General features: G+C 43.3%; 1 protein-coding gene across 2 annotated transcripts in view; it reads left to right on the forward strand.

Annotated features, from left to right (window-relative positions):
• Positions 1 to 6: 6 nt before the first annotated feature.
• The window catches only part of SASH1 (SAM and SH3 domain containing 1), a 191,289-nt gene continuing 169,320 nt past the window's right edge, over positions 7 to 21,975 (forward strand). For both annotated transcript variants that reach the window (XM_029943868.1, XM_029943869.1), the window contains exon 1: positions 7 to 130. In XM_029943868.1, coding sequence (XP_029799728.1) covers positions 23 to 130 — 108 coding nt within the window. In that variant the 5' untranslated portion in view covers positions 7 to 22. The remainder of the gene's footprint in view (positions 131 to 21,975) is intronic.

Genomic DNA, 21,975 nt, shown 5'->3' on the forward strand with positions numbered 1-21,975 from the left:
GGCTGGCGCGCGGGTCGCGGCCATGGAGGACGCGGGAGCGGCTGGCCCGGGGCCGGAGCCCGAGCCCGAGGGGGGCGCCGGCATGTCCGAGGCGTTCTCCCGGCTCTGGACCGACGTGATGGGCATCCTGGTGAGTTACCTGGGGCGGGCGGGCGCGGGAGGGGCGGGGCGCGGGGCAGCCCCTGTGCGACCCGAACTCGGGAACTCGGGCGCGCTCGCCCACCTGGCGAGCCCACCCCTCCGACTCGTCCTTCTCTCGCTCCTGGTCCCAGGGGGCTAAGTACACACGGTTTAAGATTTCGAGCCCTAATTAAAAAATAACCAGACACAGATCACATCAAAGATATTTTCTTAAACAGTCGGGTATGATCATCGGGGACACCTGCTGAGAAGTTGGCGTGGCAAGAGGTTAGAAAGAGCCCTTCAAAGAGTCGACGTAAATAAATAGTATTTGACTGTTGTGCTTTCACGGTTGGATTGGGAAGGAGGCTGATGTTACTGATGTTTATCTCTTCGCCATTTGTTGTCTGACCACGAGAGGAAAACAAACCTTCTTACCCGGGGCCACCAAAAAGTGTGCTTCCCCTGTTTGCACGTTTCAACGAACTGGCAGAATTACTGGATGTTGTTTTATGTTTGGAACTAGAAACAATAGGACTTATTCTGCTAGATCTGTACTGCCATGTATTTTGAAATGTCTAGTAAGTAAAACCGCCCATGGAATTGGCATAATTTCTGACAACTAGTTCTTACGCAGGAGGATGAAGCTTTAACTTACTTGTTCAGGGTTCAAAGCCCTGGGGAATTAGATTGGCTTTGGTGAAACTGTAGGTAGGCAGGTAGACTGGAATCAGATGGCTGGGGGTTATTACAGTCAGACATCTTAATCCACACATAAGTCCAATTTAGTGTAAAGTTTTGGAATTGGCGGTTGTCGGAAAAGGCTCTATATTTACTTTGGGATCTTTTAGTTTTCTAATGGAAGGTGTAGTTTTAGAAAGGAACTCATTGGAGATGATGATAAGTGTACAGGAATTAAGCTTTTGGGCTTTGGAGTGAGTGAGGCTGGGTCAAATCCCCACTCTCCCGTGGACGGACTGTGTGACCTTGGCCAAGGTGTTAAACCCCACTGATCTTCAGTTTCATTACCTGAAAAATGAGGCAAAGAAAACTTGCTCCTTCCGTTTTCTGAGATTTAGTTAAGTCGATGTGGCCCGCATACTGGCATATAGTAGGTAGTCAATAAACGATACCTCTCAGTTTTTCCCCCCTGCAAATAGTCTTGTGTCTCAATCTTCCAGACATGCTGAAGTGTCACTTATTTCATTTTTAGGTGTTCATTGGTGTGTAGAATTATTCCTGTACAGAAAACCAGGGAAGATGGGGCAAAGATTTCTGCTTTTCTCACTCTCCAGTATTAAAAACATACATGTATAGAAAAAATTTCAGATCTGGAGTTTTTGCATTTTCTGAACATCACTGATGAAACTGGGCCTTCAGTGAAATTTCAGAAAACCCAGTGAATATTTGAAAGTTGCAGTGATAGATTGTTTTTTAAGTTCATCCAGCCCAAAGCTTTTCTTGTTATTTCTCGCTTAGATCCTGCTCTGTAAATTTTTAGTCACTGAGAAAATTGGTCTGATAACATCACCTTGCGTCCCTTACTAGGGTGTGGCTGTAGAGGCCCCAGCTGCAGGGGCTCACTTACATGCGGGTGTGGGTTCAGGGTTGTTTGTGGGGCCGTGTAGGCAGATGGCACTCTCCTGAAAATTTGCTTTTCCCTTCCCTGGCAGATTCCTGTGCTGTTGGGGCAGGTGTAGCCCGGTGTTCTTTGGTTGATTTAAAAGTTAGGGTGGAGTTTGAGAAGCTCAACCCTGTTATTCAAAGGACAGATACAGGGGAAAAGAAAATCCGTGCTTCCTAAAGAGCCAATAGTTCAGTGTGAGGCTGAAAAGAATGTGAATGATTGTCCTGAAGCAACTACGTTCCCTTCTGTTTTCCCATCTTTCAGACTGTGGTCTTTGCCTTTGAGGTAAACGTGGGTATCAGGATTGTTCCTGAGTAAAATTCTGAAGAAGATAACGGCTTATCTCTCTTTTATGCATGTCTGTAAAAAGTCACCAGGTTAAAAGGATCTTTATTCTGCTTTTTAGAAAACTGTTGTCCAAGTGGTTATAGGAAACTTGTGTATTCTAGAAATATATCAAGACACAGAACTGATAAGTTGACTTTTTCTGTTCTTTGAGATAAAAGAAAGATACCATTTCCTTCATTTTTTAAATAAGACGTTGCAGTCTGTTAGCTTACACAGGTCGAGTGACTTGACCAATGGCACACATATACCTTGTTAGGGACAATGACAGATTGCACCCCAGTTCTCTGGTCTGTCTGTACCAGTCAGGCTGATGCCAGGCATGATACCCCAGTTCGTTATCTCAGGTTAACTTAGTACCAAAATAATTACATTCGCTGTTTTATTTACTTATATATATTTTAAAGTTTATTATTTATTTATTTAGAGAGCAATAGGGGAGATGCGGAGAGAGATGGAAACAGAGAATCCCAAGCAGGCTCCACACTGTCAGCACAGAGACTGATGTGGGGCTTGAACTCACAAACCGTGAGATCATGACCTGAGCCAAAGTTGGACGCTTAACCAACTGAGCCCCCCAGGCACACCCACATCTGCTCTTTTAGGAAAATGCTACTTGGAAGGTTCTTTTTAAGTACTGAACTTGATGAGGGGAGTAGGGGTAGTAGGGGAATTACACATTGAAACAGACTTGAAAAGAATTCAGGCACAATTGCTTCTTTACTTTTGAGGTTCCTCTAAGTGTAGAAATCAAACTTTGAAACCTATTACGTTAAAACTGGTTTAGGTGAATGAACATATCTCCCTTTTCTGACTTGAGAGGCGCCAAGTATCCACCCTGAGATTTTCGTGAGTTCTAACCCTGGGAAGGGTGTTGCCCCAGAGGCATAGATCTCAGTAAATACAGGATGTTTGTTTGAGTTCATCTGGACACATTCTGCATTTAAATTAATTCAGTCCTGCACAGTTCTGAACCAACCAGTTGCTTTTAGATAATTGTTAACAAAATGCTTATTTAGAGAAGAAATAATCGTATAATTTATGGCATGAGAATGTTCGAGCTGTGCTAGAATGAATAAATGCTGATAAGTGAATATGCAAATAGAGAATTAAGAGAAAACAGAGCTTCCTGAAACACTATTCATTGTGAATGCCTGGTGGGCAGGGTCAGTAATTTACTCCTTTTTTTTTTTTTTTTTTTAATCTCCAGTGCCTGGGACTTAACAGAATCCCGAGAACATGGTTTAATTGAATGGAAAAGGAAAAGAAGTATATACTTCTTAAATGCAGGAGCCAGATGAAAATACAGTTCTGTAGGGACTGTGCTCACTATAAAGGGGTGCATTTATGAAAACCTTAATTAATTAATTAATTCTGCTCTTGCTTGAGCAGTTTCACCATGCACACCAGAATCCTGGTGCTTCCGCTGGAAAGGGTAAAGGCACATTGTGAAATGTTTGTAAACCCTGGGCAATCAGGCCACGGCTGTCTTGTGAAATGTGTTCTGTTCTCTCTGCAACATGTGGTCTGCCTAGGTTTTCAAAGCCTGTCACCTTTCACAAGGCAGGCTTACACATCTGCTGAGAAGTGCACAGCAAGTCAGAATCCTGTAGGATTTCACTCTTTTATCTTTACGCCATGCTGCAGACACAACATTCCTTTTTTTTTTTTTTTTTGGTGGGGGAGGGTAGTTGTGTGTAAGAGTAAGAATTGCTAAGGTTATTAGATATGGTAGATCACTTTTCCAGCTCTGATTGTCCATTTGGTCGGTTGTGGAGGTTCTTAGGTTTTCCTTCAGAATTGGAGAACTTCTTAAAGCTGAGCCAGTCCTTCAGAGCTACTGGCTTACTGGGAGGGGAGGAGAAGGGAGTTAGTAAGTGCCTATTGTTTGCAAGATCCTGCGTGATGCACCTCCCCCAAACCTTAGATTTCCTCTGTGCTCTGTTCCTACAGTTTACACCCATTTCCTAGCAATGCTTAGAGACGATCCATTGTATGGAGATACTGTGGACCTCCCTGCATTCTTATTCCTATGTAAGCCACAGTCTGTGCATAGTAGGCTTCAGTCCAAAAACTGTTAGGTTTATCCTGTCTTGCTATTTAGTAAAGAATGTCGTTTAAAAACAAAAAAAAGATCTTTGTAGTTTTAGGCAAAGTGGGGGGGAGGGGAGATGTTTAGTAAGATCCCTAGAGGGCTTTTAAAATGCAAACTCCTTTGAAGGCATTAATTTACATATTCTTTGGGTGGTGTCTTCGGTGCAGCCCATCAGCTAAAGACTTAATTAATTAATTTTAGGTCTTGGAATTCGAGAGTCAGCCCCAGTTTCAAATATTCTGACTTCCTCTTAATTTTACGTGCCTGTTCTCCATCTGAAAGCCTTGTGGCTTTTATAAGTGGGAGCTGCAGGGTGACGTAGCAGGGACCTTGGACGTGAGCCCTCCACCCCCTCGTTTAGTGGAGGAATTAAGGGCTCAAGGTCCAGAGTGGGGCTCAGAACTCCGGCCTCCTGATTTTCGGTTCTGTGCCAGAGACAAAATTAAGACTCATAATTCTGGCTGGAGTCACTAAATCTTTTGCTGTCGGAAGACACCTCTGCACTGCGGTGACCCTTCTTCTCTACTGTGTAACTCTAAGCTCTTCTACCAGACTTCCTAGCCACGTGCTGGTTTTTCACTGGTGACTCCACTCTGATGACAGAATGCAGCTTATGGGGTGAGGGGTGAGGAGGAGGCAGTGCCCAAGCACGGAGTCCCAGTGCCATCCTGAGCCCTTCCCACACTTCCCTTACTAGATACCCTCTTGTGACCAGTGAGCATTATTGCCCCCATGTTACCTGGAGACATACACATGGCTGTCCTAAGTCACACAGGGAATAAAGAGGCGCTGGGATTTGGATCAGGCATTGTTTCCCAGAAATTAACTCCTTGTTGGCAATTTTATGGTTGATTCTTAGCGACATGTGCCCCTGACTTCCAGAAAGACAATGTTTTGTTGAAAAAACAGCAGCAGCCCCCGAATCCCTGCTGTGAATGTATGCTCAGCGCCCCCAGTGCAGTGGGCATCCCGGAGCACCGAGTGGGGGCGGGGGGGGGTGTCACCTCACGGGAATGCCATTCCGTGTAGACCCTGGCCCTGAGCTAGGCTTTCGCTGAGAGGTGTTCTCCAATGAGGGTTAAGAAAGAAGGGGAGGATTGTAGAGAACAAACTGAGGACTGAAGGGGGAGGGGGGGAAAGGAGGAAGATGATGGGCATGGAGGAGGGCACTTGTGGGGAAGAGCACTGGGTGTTAATATGGAAGCCAACTTGACAATAAACTATAAAAATAAATAAATAGAAAGGAGGGAAGGAGTGCAGTCTGGGCAGAGCCGGGAGGAATGAAGAGAGGGCACTGAGCACGGAGGTGGGTGCAGTCATTCTCTGGGTTTTTAGGGAGAAGCTGTTGCAGAATTTGAAACGGACACCTGCCATGGTCCCTTCTGTGTCTTACCAAAGTAACTTCTGTGGGGGATGAGTTGGCAATGGTGAGAAGCTGGGCTAAATGTTTATGAAACCTATCAGTATCTGGCGTCCACGTCCATTAGTCCCCACATATTTGCTTCAGTATCTTTAGGTAGTCAAGGATTGCTCCTTGCTAACTTTTTTTTGGTGATTCTCTTAAGCTCACACACAAGCTCTCTGTTCCAAAGAACAGCAAAGTAGAAGGAAATATTCAGAAGGAATTGATTCAGAAGTAAATCTGTAGCTCAGTTTTACAACGGACTTAAGAGGGAAACGTGTAACTAGTTGTTTATCTAACGTATTCTTTTATTTATTAAAAATTTGAAAATATTTGTTTATTTTTGAGAGAGACGGTGAGAGTGGGGGAGGGGCAGAGAGAGAGAGACAGACAGACTGACAGAGACAGAGAGACAGATCTCAAGTAGGCTCCAGGCTATGAGCTGACAGTACAGAGCCAGATGAGGGGCTCACACTCATGGACAGCAAGATCATTACCGGAGCCAAAGTCAGATGCTCAACCAACGAGCCACCCAGGCACCCGTAAGTGCTTTTTGTTTCAGACTTAACCATAACAATCTCACTGTGATGTATGATATGCTTACTCATGGTTTATACACCTTATCATACGGTAGAAATAAAATTGATCTCACAATAGTAAATTTAAATGGATAGAAGCTGTTGTACCCAGATTTTAATATCGCCCCCCAAAACCAGAGACCACCACCAGGGAGACTGAATCACACATGCAAAAGCAAAGGACTTTATTATGAATTTAGGCCCGGCCAGCCTAAACTGGGGCTTACAGACTTCAACAACACACTGGATCCACGTGGAGGGAGCCCCAAGCGTGGCGGGGTAGGGGCTTTTATGAGTTTGGGAAGGGGGAGGTACAGGAAATGGTGACACAGGTATATTGACAGCAAGTTTAACCATTCATTGATACTTTTGGTGGGGGCCAATCACAACACCTAGGGTATTGACCAATCACAGAGTGGGCCCAGGACCCTCATGTAGGGCGTGACTAGTAGGCCCGCCCTTAGAAATGTTAAAGGTGTTAGCTGGTCTTTCCTGATTGTGCTTTACAAGGGTTGTCTGAGAAGCTGACACTTAGGCCTCCAAGGTCAGAGTCAGTTTGATTCAGACCTGTGTCCTTACAAGGCTAAGGCTCTACGATTTAACTACACCATTTAATGCCAGGGAGTATAGACTAAGCTGACACTATAAGAATTAACCGAAGCTTCGGACTAATTTTGAGGAAAAATGTATTTTTGTGACCACTTGGATTTGTCATTTTTTAGATAGTACGTTCATTTATTTATTGACTTACTTTTGGTAATGAGACCCCAAAATGGTAGATCTGTTTCTCATTCAGTGTGCTCCTGGCCAGCTGCCTAGTGGTCCATCTTTTGTTCCACAGTGTGTTTCACTGAGTCTCATGAATTCTTGATGAGATGAGACGCTTCATTGAGATCACCCAGCTTGTATTTTTTCTTGCACATCAAGTTAGGTAATAGAGCCGACCTACCCTGGCTACTTAGGCTTCAGGGTGTCTCTGAGACCCGGAAGACAAACAAAGACAAACGCTTGATGCTAAGATGCTTCTTCCTCACTGTTCTCAGTGTTCTTTCTTTTCTGAAGGGCTCTCCTATTGTCTTTCATCTTTCTAAGTAGATTGGTAAAAACAGGATTCATAATGAATGTTCTCTGGTCTGTTGGTGCCCTGAAGCTCTCCTTGGTGTCTGTATTGCAGATTTGATTCAGAGTTAATTTTGATGCTTTTACTTTGTTAGGAAACTGCCTTTGTTAGTTTGAGGCAGGTGTGGTGCATCTACTCCTGCCTTTGAGCTTGGTTATGGCTTCATTTTCTCTCCTGGTATTTAGGTAATAGTGGAATTAAAAGTGAAAATGCATATAATTGTAATTTTAATTAAAAGTGCCACTGGCAAAAAGAGTCTCATTGAAGAGCAGAATGAAAATGTCTCAGTATCCTGATCTCTAGTTACTTAAAAAATTTGTCCTCATTAATTTTGTGGACTTTAATTTTTTTTTAAAGTTTATGTATTTAAGTAATCTCTATTCCCAACATTGGACTTGAACTCTCAACCCCAAGGTCAACAGTTGCATGCTCTTCTAACTGAGCCAGCCAGGTGCCGTTGGACTTGTATGTATTCTTTTGCCTAAGACTTGCTTTCTGCCAACAAATTAAAGAAAATTTAAAAAAAATATTTACTTATTTTTGAGAGAGAGAGAGAGACAGAGCTTGAGGCTATCAGCACAGAGCCCGACGTGGGACTCCAACTCACAAACCATGAGATTATAACCTAAGCCGAAGTCTGATGCTTAGCCAACTGAGCCACCCAGGCGTCCCAACAAAAATATTATTGGAGCTAAACATCTGTTTTTAAGCTTTCTCAGGTGCTTTTAAACATAGAGTGTTTCAATATTATCTGTGGAAGTAAGGAATATTCTAGTTTAAGTATCTTTGCGATAGGCTTACATGCATCTTCAGAGGATTTTAAAGATCTCACTTATAAAATAAACCATTGGCGGGGCATCTGGGTGATTCAGTTGGTTAAGGGTCTGACTCTTGATTTCAGTTCAGGTCATGATCTCACCGTTGGTTGTGAGATTAAGCCCCTACGTTGGGGCTCTGCCCTGGGTTTGGAACCTGCTGAAGATTCTCTCTCTGCCTCTCTCTATCTGCGCCTCACCTGCTCATGCACACTCTCTTTCTCTCTCTCAAAAACAACAACAACAAAAAAACATTGGCAGTTTTACACATATCTTTGTTTGGAAATACCCAGCATTAAAAACATTTTTTTTAACTGTTTTATTTATTTTTGAGAGAGAGACAAAGTATGAGCAGGAGAGAGGCAGAGAGAGAGGGAGACACAGAATCCGAAGCAGGTTCCAGGCTCCGACTGTTGCCACAGAGCTTGAGATGGGGCTTGAACTCATGTACCATGAGATCTGGACCTGAGCAAAATCAAGAGTCAGACGCTTAACCAACTGAATTACCCGGGTGCCCCTGACAGATTTATTTCAATACTGCCAAGCAGTTGGCCATTTCTCAGTGGACACAGACCACAAATTGGACTCCAGTCTGACACTGTCTGCCACAGTCCTAAAGACCGAGTGGAGATTATTACCTGTGCTTCTCACCTATTGGCCACAAATCCGAGGTTCCCACAACTTCGTCCTCAGGTTGCATTAATTTGCTAGAGCAGCTCACAGAATTCAGGAAATCAATTTACTTACTAGATTAACCTGTTTATTATAAAGGGTTATGTAACTCAGGGTATAGCGTCTATAACTCGGGAAGATCCAGCCGCATAGGACAAGGTATGTGTGAGCTCTCATGCTCCCCAGGTCCCACGTTCCCCAGAACACCTGGTGTTCACTAATCTGGAAGCTCTCTGAACCCTGTCCTTGTAGGTGTTTATGGAGGCTTTATTATGTAGGCAGAGTTGACTAAATCATTGGCCGTTGACTATCGATGAACTCGATCTCCACCCCTTTCCCCTACCTGCAAGTGGGGGTTGGGAGGGTTGAGACTGAAGTTCTACCTTCTGGTCATTTGGTCTTTCAGGTAATCGGCCTGATCTTGAGGCTCTCTAGGGACCGCAATCTAATGCCCTTCATTAGCATAAACTCAGCTGTGGTCAAAAGGGACTCTTAATGAATTATGAAAGATAGTCCTATCACTTCAGACGTTCTAAGAGTTTTAGGAGCCCTGTGCCAGAATTCGAAGGAAAACCAAGTACATAATATCTGGTGATACATCACAGTATCACAGTGGGAGACAGTGATAACAGGGAGGCGATGCGTGGGGGCGGGGAGAGATACTCGGAAATCCCTGTTCCTTCACCTCAGTTTTGCTATGAATCTTAAACTGATCTAAAAAAGTGAAGTCTTAATAAAAAAGTAATAATTTTTTTTACGTTCTAAACAGTAGAGTCATAGAATTAGAACATTTAAAACCAAAAATTAACCATCTTAGAAAACAGATTTTTCTGTAGAGTCGTTAAGAACTAAGGAAGTAGTCCATAGTGTTAGGGTTCAAATCCTGGCTTCAGATACTTAGTGGACATGTGAGCTGGTGCGTTCCTTAACCATGCTGTGCTGCAGATTTCATATCTGTAAAATGAGCATGGTACCCGCCCTCATATCAATTATGGTGAGATTCGCTGAATCACAAAAACTACGCATGGCGTATGGAAAGCAGATCCCAAGTGTTCGTTACTATTAACCAGTACTAGTGGAGGGGCACCTGAGTGGCTCAGTTGGTTGAGCATCTGACTCTTCATTCTGACTCTTCATTGTGGGATCGAGCCCCATGTCAAGCTCTGTGCTGGGCATGGAGCCTGCCTGAGATTCATTGTCTCTCTGTCTCTCTCTGCCCCTCCCCGCTCTTTCCCAAATAAATAAATTTAAACATTAAAAAAAATAGTCGAACCTTCTTTACTTAGAATGTGAATTAATTTCCCTTCAGTTTCATCTTTAGATGGAAGAATGATCGGATTCCACACGTTCAGTTTAGAATTGATATTATTGATTTAATGCATGTCACATTCCCTTTTCAAGATATACGGCTTAAAAATAAATGCATAGGGGCGCCTGGGTGGCTCAGTCGGTTAAGCCTCCGACTTCGGCTCAGGTCAGATCTCACGTCCGTGGGTTCGAGCCCCGCATCAGGCTCTGTGCTGACAGCTAGCTCAGAGCCTGGAGCCTGCTTCCGGTTCTGTCTCCTTCTCTCTCTGCCCCTCCGCCTCTCATGCTCTGTCTCTCTCTGTATCAAAAATAAATAAAACATTAAAAAAAAGAAAAATAAATGCATAAATTGTTTCAAAGTATTAACCTTCAGGTTACGTGTTAGGAAATAGTTGTTTAAAATATGCTCTGTACTCAAGAGAGGGAATGTATAAAACTTGTGAATAGGCAGAGGCAAGAAGATATTTGTAATGAAAACATATTTTCTGTTTAAATCGTATCCAGATTGCAATAACATAAGATCTTTTTTAACAGATGACCTGTTAGAAGCATGTAAAATATCGAAAGCCTCCACTTAACTAATAATTTTATTTTTTGAGTGTTGGACTCACGTGAATGTCCTAAATCTATTTTCATTATCTTGAGCTTTTGGGGGCAAATATTTTCCCAGGGCTTTATTGAATTAAATGCTGTTTCTGTCAGGGTTCCCATTCATTCTGGATCTTTGCATCTTAATTAGGAGCCTTCAGTCTCTAATGAAGAATTTATAAAAATATCACACGGGAGTATCCCCACCAGAGCCCAAAGCAACCTACAAACATTGCATTGTGAATATGTTAGAAAATGGGATTCGCGATGATTTGAGGAAGAATTGTAAGCTTGTATTGTATGTTTGTATGTATTTATTTATGTGGAACACAAATGGGGGAGGGGCAGAGAATGAGGGGGAGAGAGAGAATCCCAAGCAGGCCCTGCACTGTTAGGGGGGAGCCTGACAATGTGGGTCTCAAACTCATGCAACTGTGAGCTCATGACCTGAGGCGAAGTCGGATGCTTAACCAACTGAGTCACCCTGGCGACCCAGAATTGTAACCTTGTAATGAATAAATTTGCTACCTCCATGCATTTTTATTTTGGGGTAATGTCATTATTCATCTGAAGAAAGCCAGAAGGAATCTGAAATTTTTCGCAAAGTCCAAGAAGACCATGAGTGTTTTCTACTGGAAAGATGAAATGGTTCATTTTTAAGGCATATTTTTTCATGAATTACAGCTTAATTAAAAACCTTCTGCAGAAGTGTAGCTTTTGGACATAGCCTACTGCAGAAAGGTCGTTCCTGCCTTCCGCAGAACACATCCCTCCAACTTAGGTAACATGTGGGCTCCAGGTGGCAACTTAATGAAAGCCCCTCGTAACACTGATGCATGTGGCGATTTGCCTTGATTAGGCTATTATGAAACTGAGACTCCATGATGAGCGTTAGGCCAAATAGGTGTCAAATGATTCATAAATGATACATGAAAGATACAGTAACATGCATGTGATGTAACTTGACCATTAGCAGAGAACTCTGTGCTGTTTCAACAGAACAGAACGTCTGGCAGTAACCCCCACGTTCTATATGAAGGAACTCCCTAACTTGTCATAGTCCCCGAAGAGCTGTGCATTCCAGACCTTGTGTCTGTAGAAGGCAGGATGGATGCCTTTCCATGGTGGACAAGCTTCCATAGAAACTGGGAGGGGTGACAAATACAACTAATTCACTCCTTAAACATCAGGAGATTTTTAGCAGATCACATCACTTACTCTCAGAAGTGCTGCTCTAGAGATTGGACGATAATATTGACATTGGTGTTAATTCCTTGCTTTCATAGTGTGTCTTTACATACAGTGACTGGCTTAAAACTCCTACAGCCACCGGCAACCCAGTCCTGTTGGCAGCCTGTATTCTTTAGCCCTGCGAGTAAGCTGGGGTTCCTAGTTTCCTTTTCAAAGACGCCGACATTTCATTGTCTATATTTCAATACCCACAATTCAACAGCTGCTAGTTGATTCTGGCTTCTGTGAGTTTTGGACTTCTGAGTTTAACGGTTCGATGTGAATGAAACACTGACGTTGTATCTTTGCAGATGTTTCGCAAATTGCATCCTGACGTAGACCAGACCCCGGGGGCTGTGGGCTCTACTATTCTTTGAGCAGAGTTTGGGTGTAAAGCCAGAAAGTGATCTGCAGTCTGTGTTTTCCCATCTTCCACCCAGGCTGCCTCATTGCTTCTGGGGTGAGGGGTGCCATGGGGTGTACTCGGGACTTTGCGGGCTCACCTCTTCCAGGGAGGCAGAGAGAAGCAACTAAGGTCTGGTGTCTCATTGTCACTAGATTGCCACAGATTGCTGGAAGAGCACCACTTTAGTTCTCCTGACCTCCAGTTAGTGCTTACGTTGTGGAAAACAGGAAGGCCTCTTCCCCAGCCCCGGGAAAGGCAGACTCTCCTGTTGTCAGCTGAAAAGTGTTTCAAGTTGCAAAGCAGTTTGGTTTTGTAATAGTAGGTTTGACTTTGAAAAAAAAAATGAAGATTTTTGAAAACACACATAAACCTGTTGTTGGTGTACCTGTAGATTTACTTGCAGGCAAGTATGGGGATGTTGTGTTTCAAGTCCTTACATATAAAGGGGAAAATCCAGGGTAAGTGTTGCTCAAGGCATTAGGTTCCAGATGGTTCCAGAGAAACAGCCAAAGACCAAGTGAACAAGCCAAAGCAAGATCGGTTTGAGTTCTGAATTTGCTAGTTAGGTCACGATAAGTACTGAATTACGCAATATCGTTGGCAGCTAGGACTGATGAGGCTCTGAGCATTGTTTTGGGAGAAAAATGACTTAGCAAAATGGAAGGGGGTAGGGGGAGTGACACACTACCTTTGTTGTTCCAAGAAGATCCCAATCAAAACAAGCCTTAGTAGTGCAGAGGAAAGCTGGCTGGTGTTGTGGCAGAATCGCTGTTGTACAACTATGGATACGTTCTAGACTCCAAAATATCTTTCAGAACTAAGAGTGATCACCTGTTCGGTTTTTCTTTAAGTTTATGTCTCTACTCCTCAGACCAGTTAGAGTCTAAGGAGTCTTAGGCCAGGTAGCTGGTTCATTGGCTTCTCGTTTTCTAATGCTGTGTGTGTCTGTTGTCCCGTATGGACTTCTGTTTTTTAAAACTAATAGGCATATGTTCCTTGCGGCAATGCAAGGAGAATGTCAGGGTAGAATCCAAACGTTGTCTTCCATCCCAAAGAACTTAGAAATTCCATTGTCAGCAGATTCTTTGGAGGACTTGCTTTAGTGATTCCTGCACTGGTCTGCATTTCATGCTTCTTGATGCTTCAGAGCTCAGTGGATAGAACAAAGAACTTTCTACAATTTACTATCCAATCAACCATCGTAATTACTTCCTTTCCCAAGTATGTTTTTGCTACGCTTAGAATGTTCTTCTCTGAAACTTGACTGCTGTAAAGACTTTTTTTTTTTTTATTATATAAAAGCCTTTATAGCAAGGATGCTATGGGGCAGAAAGACTGTATGACCTAGTAATAAGAACAATGTTAATATTAGGTGATATTTATTGATTGTGTTCTGTGCCAAACACTGTACTAAGCTCTTTTCATGCATTAGCTCGTTTCTTTTTTTTTTAATTAAAGTACAGTTGACACATAATGTTACATTAGTTTCAGCTGCACAACATAGCGATTGGACAACTCTATGTGTTATACTCTGTTCACTCGTGTACGTAACGGCCCTGTCACCACAGAACGCCATTGCAGTGCCGTTGCCCGTATTCCGTCTGTACCTTTCATCCCTGTGAATTACTCACTCTGTGTCTGGAAGCCTACACCTTCCAGCACGTGCCTTCACCCATTTGCCTTCCCCCCCCCCCCCCCCATCAGGTTTTCACTGTATTTATGGGTCTGTTTTTGCTTTTGTTTTGTGATGTTTTGTTTTTTAGATTCCACTTATAAATGGAGTCATTTGGTATTTGTCTTACTCTGACTTATTTCACCTAGCGTAATACCCTCTGAATCCATCCATGTCACTGCAAATGGCAAGACTTTATTCCTCTTAATGACTGAGTAATATTCTAATGTGTGTGTATATATATATATATATATATATATATATATATGTATATGTCACATCTTCTTTATCCATTCACCTACCAATGGACACTGGGGTTACTTCCATATCTTGGCTGTGTAAATAATGCTGTGATCACACAGGTGTGCTTATATTTTTTCAAATTAGTGTTTTTGGTTTCTTTGGGTAAAAACTCACTGGTAGGATAACTGTATCACATGGTATGTTTATTTTTAGGTTTTTTTTTTTTTTTTAATTTACTCATTTTTGAGAGAGAGACAGCACAAGTAAGGGAGGGGCAGAAGAAAAGGAGGGAGAGAATCCCCAGCAAGCCCCAACATGGGGCTTGAACTCACTAACCGCAAAATCATGACCTGAGCCTGATGCTTAACCAACTGAGCCACCAAGATGCCCCTCTATTTTTAATTTTTTGAGGAAACTTCAGCTTTCAATAGAAGCTGCTCCAATTTACATTCCTACCAACAGTGCATGAGAGTTCCTTTTTCTCCACATCCTTGCCAACACTTGTTATTTCCAGTCTTTGATCCTAGCCATTCTGATAGGTGTAACGGGATATCTCATTGTAGATTTGATTTGCATTTCTCTGATGTTTAGTGCTGTTGTGCTTCTTATCATGTATCTGTTGGCCATCTGTATGTCTTTGGAAAAATACCTATTCAAGTACTCTGCCCGGTTTTTTAATCAGATTATTGGTGGGGGGGTGTTTAGTTGTATAATTTCTTTATATGTTTTGGATATTAACCCTAATTGGATTTTTCACTTGCAAATGTCTTCTCTCATTTAATCCGGTTGCCTTTTTGTTTTGTTGATGGCTTTCTTTGCTCTGCAAGCCTTTTGATTTTGGTGTGGTCTCAGTAGTTTATTTTTGCTTTTTGTTTCCCTTGCTTAAGGAGGCGTATCTAGAAAAATGTTGCTAAGCCAGATAGGAAAGAGATTACTGCCTGTGTTTTCTTGTAGGAATTTTATGGTTTCAGGTCTCACACTTCAGTCTTTGCATCATCTCATTTCATTGTCCCAATAATCCAGTGAGGTTAAGGTTAAATTGGTCCACCAAAAGAAGATATGTTCAAGTCTTACCCCCCTAAGTCTCAGAATGTGACCTTATTTGGAAATAGGATCTTTGTAGGTTTAATTCAGTTAAGATGAGGTTGTTAGGGTGGCCCCTACTTGAGTGTGGGGAAAATTGGACACAGACACAGAGGGAAGGTGATGAGAAGACACCGGAGCCATGTGTAGACAGAGGACTGGAATGATGCATCTACACACATGTACAAGGAGTAGCAAAGACTTCTGGCAAGCTCAAGCTAGGAGAAGACATGGAAGGATTTCCCTATAGGTTTCAGAGGGATCAGGGCCCTGTAGAAACCTTGGTTATCTACCTCTGTCTGTCTGTCTGTCTGTCTATCTATCTATCTATCTATCTGTCTATTTCTGAGAGAAAGCTCAAGTGAGTGAGGGGCAGATAGAGGAAGAGAGAATCCCATGAAGTGCAGAGAGAGGGAGGAAGAGAGTGTGGAGCCCAGAGACGGGCTCGAACTCACCCAATGGGGGCTCAAACTTAGGAACCTTGAGATCATGATCTGTGCTAAAGTCAGATGTAACCGACTTAGCCACCCAGACGCTCCAACCTTGACCTTGGATCTACTAGCGTCTAGAACCATGACACAATAAAGTCCTTTTCTAAGAAACTTAGTTTTGGGTACTTTGATATAGCGGCCCTGGGAAACTGATACAGGTGAGCACTTTGTTATCCTTTTTCTTCAGTGAAGCAGCTCTTGGGGAAAGGAGGAAAGTTTAAGGAGAGCAGAAGTTTTTCCAGTCTTAGTGCTTTGGATGAGCCAGCAACTTGACCAGCAGGAGAAGGAAAATTGACAAGATAGATAAGGAGTGAGCCCCAGTAGGAACTTGACCGTAGCAGCACAGACATCTTTGCAACAAATGTTTATTGAGTATTGGTGGGTGGGTTCCACTAGGGCTGTAGAAGACAGACGCCTCTGTTCTTCTCCCAAATGCTTAGGGAGTGACAAGAGAGACAGAAGGTGAGGGAAGTCAGTCAGGTTCCTTGGTGAAGCTCAGCATTTGTTAGGTTATCTAAAGTGAGGAATTAACCCTGGGAAGAGGAAGGAATTGCTTGGTGTCCCATTTTCCCACCCAAATAAGGCTTCATCCCAGTGCCTGTGGCATTTCCCATTTCTCCTGCCCCTCATTATTATTACTGATATATATACACTTGACCCTTGAACAATAAGGGGATTTGGGGTACCGATATCCCCACAAGTCAAAATCCACGTACAACTTTACTAATAGCCTACTGTTGACCAGAAGGCTTACCATGACACAGTCGATTAACACATATTTTATACATGTCTTACATATTGTATTCTGACAACAAAAGAAGCTAGAGAACTGAAAATGTCAAGAAAATTATAAGGAAGAGAAAATACATTTATAGCACTAATCCATTATTTACCAAAAAATCCTCATAGTACGTGGACCTGTACAGTTCAAATCTGTGTTGCTCAGGGGTCAGTTGTATATGCATTTTGATGAAAGTGGGAAGGGTTGATGTGGGTGATAGAAATGAAGACTTAAGAAAACTTTTATATCTTTGTTCTGAAGTGGTGGAATTGACTTAGTCCTCCGAAGAAGAAGACAGCACTTCTTTGTTACGTCCTCCTCGCCCATCCAAGCCACTACCCAGAACAGAGTAGGGAGAGAGTGCAAAGAGCAGAATCTTAGCTCAATAGGGATCAAATCCCATTGCAGTTAGAGCTGTTGAATTGACTTCTAGGACAGGGCAGAGAAGCTGGGGTAAGGAGTGTCACGGACTGTGGCAAAGGGTTGGGGGAGACAATTACAAGACCCCGGAGGAATGTTGGTGATATCCGGAAGCCCCGGACTCTCTTGCTTCACCCTTAGGGCTCACCCTCTGAATTCTTTGCCATCAATCAGTCCTTCCGGTCCAGTAAGAGGGAGATGAATCAAAGTACAGATGATCCCCAACTTAACGATGGTCCAACTTAATGACTTTTTGACTGTATGGTGGTGCAGAAGTGTTCTGCATTCAGTCAACACTCAGCTTCAGATTGTGAGGTTTGATCTTTTCCTGGACTAGCAATATTGTAGTCCAGCACTCTCCGTGAGCCACAGCTCTGCCTCAGACCCGTCATCATGAGGGTAAGCAGCCTATATAGTTACAGCCATTCTGTCCCCGTGCATTCATTCCAGTTTCCACTTTAAGTACAGTAGTTAATAAGTTATATGTGTTAGTCTACATTTTATTATAAAAATAGGTTTTGTGTTAGGTGATTTTGCCCAGCTCTTGGCTATTGTAAGTGTTAAGGTAGGGTAGGCTGAGCTATGATGTATATTTTTCACTTAGGATATTTTCAATTTACTGTGTTGAATTTACTGTGGTGTAACCCCATCTGTATTCCATAAGGACTATGTTAGGGAAGGAGGGGTAGAGGTTTCAGGAGGAAAATGCTAACCTCTGCTTGAGATGCCTCCTGGCCCCTTGACTCCCTCCCTCGGTCGGTGAGGCTGTGTATCAGGCCAAGGGCATCCCGGCTGTGGTGTAGGATTTGGGGAATCAGAAAGCACTCCAGACTGGATTGCTGAGGGTTTTGAATGACCGTTAGAGAAGTTATGGAGAAAATGGAAATAATTTATATTTTATTCCCTGTGGATTCTTCACTGGACATTTTAATTACAATCTTCTGGACATTCACTCTAACAGGTTTAGACCCCTGAATAAATTAGTTTTAATTTTCACCACTCATTCAGAATAAAATGCTTTCAGAGAAATGTCTTCATGAAGTGAAATAAAAATGGGCCATCGGAAAAATAATATTTTTTAGGTGCTCTGTAGCCCATCCTGTTCGTAAGGGACTGCCCCTGTAGTACATTCCCGTAGATTACTTTTCCAACTCAAGTTCAATGATTCAAGCCAAGACCTTCATCACTTCCCTTTGGGGATGAGTACACAGCCCAGCATCCTATTAAGCTTCTGATATGCAGAGGAAAAGGAAAGTTTTAAACTTGAGATTGAGAAGGAAGATGATTCACGGTCCTGGAGGAAGAGAGCCCCAAAAGCTTTCCGAGATGTCCCCCAGCTGCCGCCCCTTCCCTTGGGCACACACTCACCAAGTGGCCCCAGAAAGTTGATGGAGCCAGTGTGTGGCCCGGAGTGTAGCTCCTTACAGGAATGGCAGAAGAATCACTAACTGGGAATCAAGTTCAGCAATGGGCAAAAAAAAAAAAAAAAGGGGGTGCAGACACTTTAGTGTCGTGTGGGAGTTAAAATGCAAAAGTTGGCTGTCCTGACCACATTTAGGATTTATGATTCAATATTTAAGGAGGCCATAAAAGCCAAATTGCTATAGTTGGGGCAGGAAATGACTCAAGACCAAAAGGAAGATTTCTGTTGATGCAAGGTCAAGGTGAGACAGTTAATTCTGGCTGGTGGTTCTGCCTGGGACAGACCAGTTTCCTGACGCAAGGGTCGGAGGAGACATGGGCAGCGTGAGCACTGTTCCCAAGAGTTCTGACAGCGGCAGCTATTTATTATTGCAAAAGAGTAAAAACGAAACATGAAGTCAAGGATATCAATACTTACAAAATAGAGAGCATTCTACGATTAGCAAAATCCTTTTCTCCGAGCGTGTTATTCTGTCCCATTTTCACCAGACAAGTTCCTGGCTGCCTGCCTCGCTGTCAAATGACTTACGCTTCTGGACTGTTTTTGTAGTAGGCACCTTGACGTCGTGAAGGTAGTATTTCTCTTCTCCACGTGTGCTTTTAACTCCCACTGTCTGTGTCATTCACTTGACATTTACAGCCTGCGAGCCATTTTATTTTGTGTTGGATCGCACCCTTCCCATCTTTCATGGGAATTTTCAGTTGTTTTGTTTTTGAGATTTCACGTATAAGGGAAATCATATGCTATTTGTCTTTTTTGACCTATTTCATTTAGCGTAATACCCCTTAGGTCTGTCCATGTTGCAAATGGAAAGGTTTCATTTTTTTTTTTTTTTTTAATGGCTGAGCAACATCCCGTTTTATATCTGTCCCACGTCTTCGGTATCCATTCATCTATTGACGGACACCTAGTTTGTGTCCACATCTTAGCTGCTGAAAGTAAGGCTGCAGTGAACATAGAGGTGCATGTATCTTTTCAAATTAGTGGTTTTGTTTTCTTTGGGTGAACACCCACTAGTGGAATTACTAGATCATATGATACTTGGATTTGTAATTTTTTGAGGAACCGCAAAATTGTTTTCTACAGTGGCTGCCCCAATTTACATTCCCGCCAGCGGGGCACGAGGGTTCCTTTTTCTCCACGTTCTCTCCAGATCTTGTTATTTCATGTCCTTTTGGTTCTAGCCACTCTAGCGGGTATAAGTGGGTATCTCATTATGGTTTTAATTTGCATTTCCCTCATGTTTAGTGGTGGTGAGCAGCTTTCCAGGTGTCTGTTGGCCATCTGTATGTCTTCCTTGGAAAAAAATCTGTTCAGGTCCTCTGCCTATTTTTTTTTTTTAAGTTTTTATTTATTTTGGGAGAGAGAGAGTATGAGCAGGGGAGAGGCAGTGAGAGAGGAAGAGAGGGAAAATCCCAAGCCGGGAGCCCCATGTGGGGCTCGAACTTAGGAACTGTGAGATCATGACCTGAGCTGAAATTGAGTCAGACTGAGACACCTATGCATGCTCAGGTCCTCTGCCTGTTTTTAATCAGATTATTAGTGTGTGTGTGTGTGTGTGTGTGTGTGTGTGTGTGTGTGGTGTGTGTGGTGTGTGGTGTTGTATAAGTTCTTTATATATTTTGGATGTTAACCCCTCCAGAGAAGATTTTTGAGGAGGGGGCCTTCAGGAAAGGAAGAGACTGTGCCCAGGAGTCAGTTGTAAGGTGTGAGCACAAGAGGTGTGAGATGCCGGCAAGGAAAGAAGCAGAAGAGGGAGCGAGAAGGAACTCCGTGTGCTTGGATGTTCTGTGTGGACTTGGCGGGGGAGCAGCAGGTGTCTAAGCGTCTGACATGAAATGCCTGGACTTTGTGTATAATAAGCCTGACCAGGATTTAAGTTTGGGCCTGAACTTTGTCATTTCTCAAATTGAGAGAAAATGAGGCTTCTACTGAGGGTTCTCTTGTCTGAGTAAGTTCTTGTCTCTTCTCCTTGTCACCCATGTAATGGGCTCTGATGGATATGGAATTAGGGGTGTGTTTTTACACTAATTCAAGGTGTTGGAGCTTTCTTATACTGCATTATCAGTATCTGTGGCGACACCCTGCTTTTTTGTTGTTTTTTAAAAATATTTGTGTGAGAGAGAGCGAGAGCAGGGGAGGGGTAGAGAAAGAGAGAATCCCAAGGAGGCTCCATGAGTCCGTGAAGAGCCCAAAGTCTGGCTTCAGCCCACAAATGGTGAGATCATGGCCTGAGCCAAAAATCAAGAGCTGGCCTAACCGACTGGGCCACCCAGGTGCCCTTGGGGTCCCCTCCTTGATGGTGATTCTCTGAGAGAACCTATCCCGCAGCATACAGAACTGTGTGTCCTTTGGGGGAGACAACCATGTTGGAATGGAGTTCTTTTGAAGTAAGCCATGGCAGATGGAGAAAGCACGGCCCTTTCTTTACTTGTGCCTCTTTAAAAAGTATTCATCACCTATTACTTTGTTGTTGTTGTTGTTGTTGTGTTTTTTTAAGATTTTATTTTTAAGTAATCTCCACACTCAACTTGGGGCTCAAACTCACAACCCTGAGATCAAGGATTGCACGCTCCTACGTCTGCACCAGTGAGGCCCCTCCCCTCCCCTCTTAAAGGCTTTATCTCTTATTACTTTGAATAAATAGCCCCTTCAAATTCACTGTGAAACAAGGCAGGATACAAATACATGCTATATAATATAAATAACTATCTAAAATAAATACATGTCCCATTTCTGCAGGTTTTGTTTTTGTTGTTTACAAAACCGTCAACTCCTTGAAGACTGAATACAAGGTTCAGTTTCCTGAGGGGCTAGATTTAAATAGGGTGGTCAAGGAAGGAGGTGAGAATGAGCCAGAAGGATGGTGGGGCGGGGGTGGCGGGAGGGAGCACTTTTTGAAGCAGGGAAAACATCAACCTCAAAGGCCTTAAGACAGGAATGAACTTGGTGAATTCTAGGATCAGAAACAAGACTTGCTTGGAGAGCATCGGAGATGTGAGAGCGGCTCAGAGACCTTCAGGCCAGATGACCTCAGCCATCATCGGGGTTGGAAGCCATTGGAATATTTAACTTAGCCTGTTTTTATTTTTTAAATTTTGTGTGTGTTTATTTTTTGAGAGAATGACAGAGTATAAGTGGGGGAGGGGCAGAGAGAGGAGACCCAGAATCTGAAGCAGGCTCCAGGCTCTGAGCTGTCAGCACAGAGCCTGATATGGGGCTTGAACTCGTGGACCGAGAGATCATGACTTGAGCCAAAGAGGGACACTTAAAGGACTGAGCCACCCAGGCACCCCAAATCAGCTTCTACTTTTGGAAGATCACTGGCAGTGCTGTGGCACATGGACCAGTGAGGTGGGAGGGGCATGGACCAGGCCGCAGTCCTGGAGTTGGAGAGAAAGGCACAGATGTAGAATAGGTTTGGGAGGCAGGGCCTCTGAATTTGGGTTGCTGGCCAGCAGGGCAGAGCAGAACTGAGGATGACATTCAGGTGTTTTGTCGTTTCCGGTTGTGAGGATCCGGGCAGGCAATCAAGAAAAACCCAGTGTCGTTAAAC

Source organism: Suricata suricatta, chromosome 7, assembly GCF_006229205.1.
Source record: "Suricata suricatta isolate VVHF042 chromosome 7, meerkat_22Aug2017_6uvM2_HiC, whole genome shotgun sequence".
Taxonomy (NCBI): domain Eukaryota; kingdom Metazoa; phylum Chordata; class Mammalia; order Carnivora; family Herpestidae; genus Suricata; species Suricata suricatta.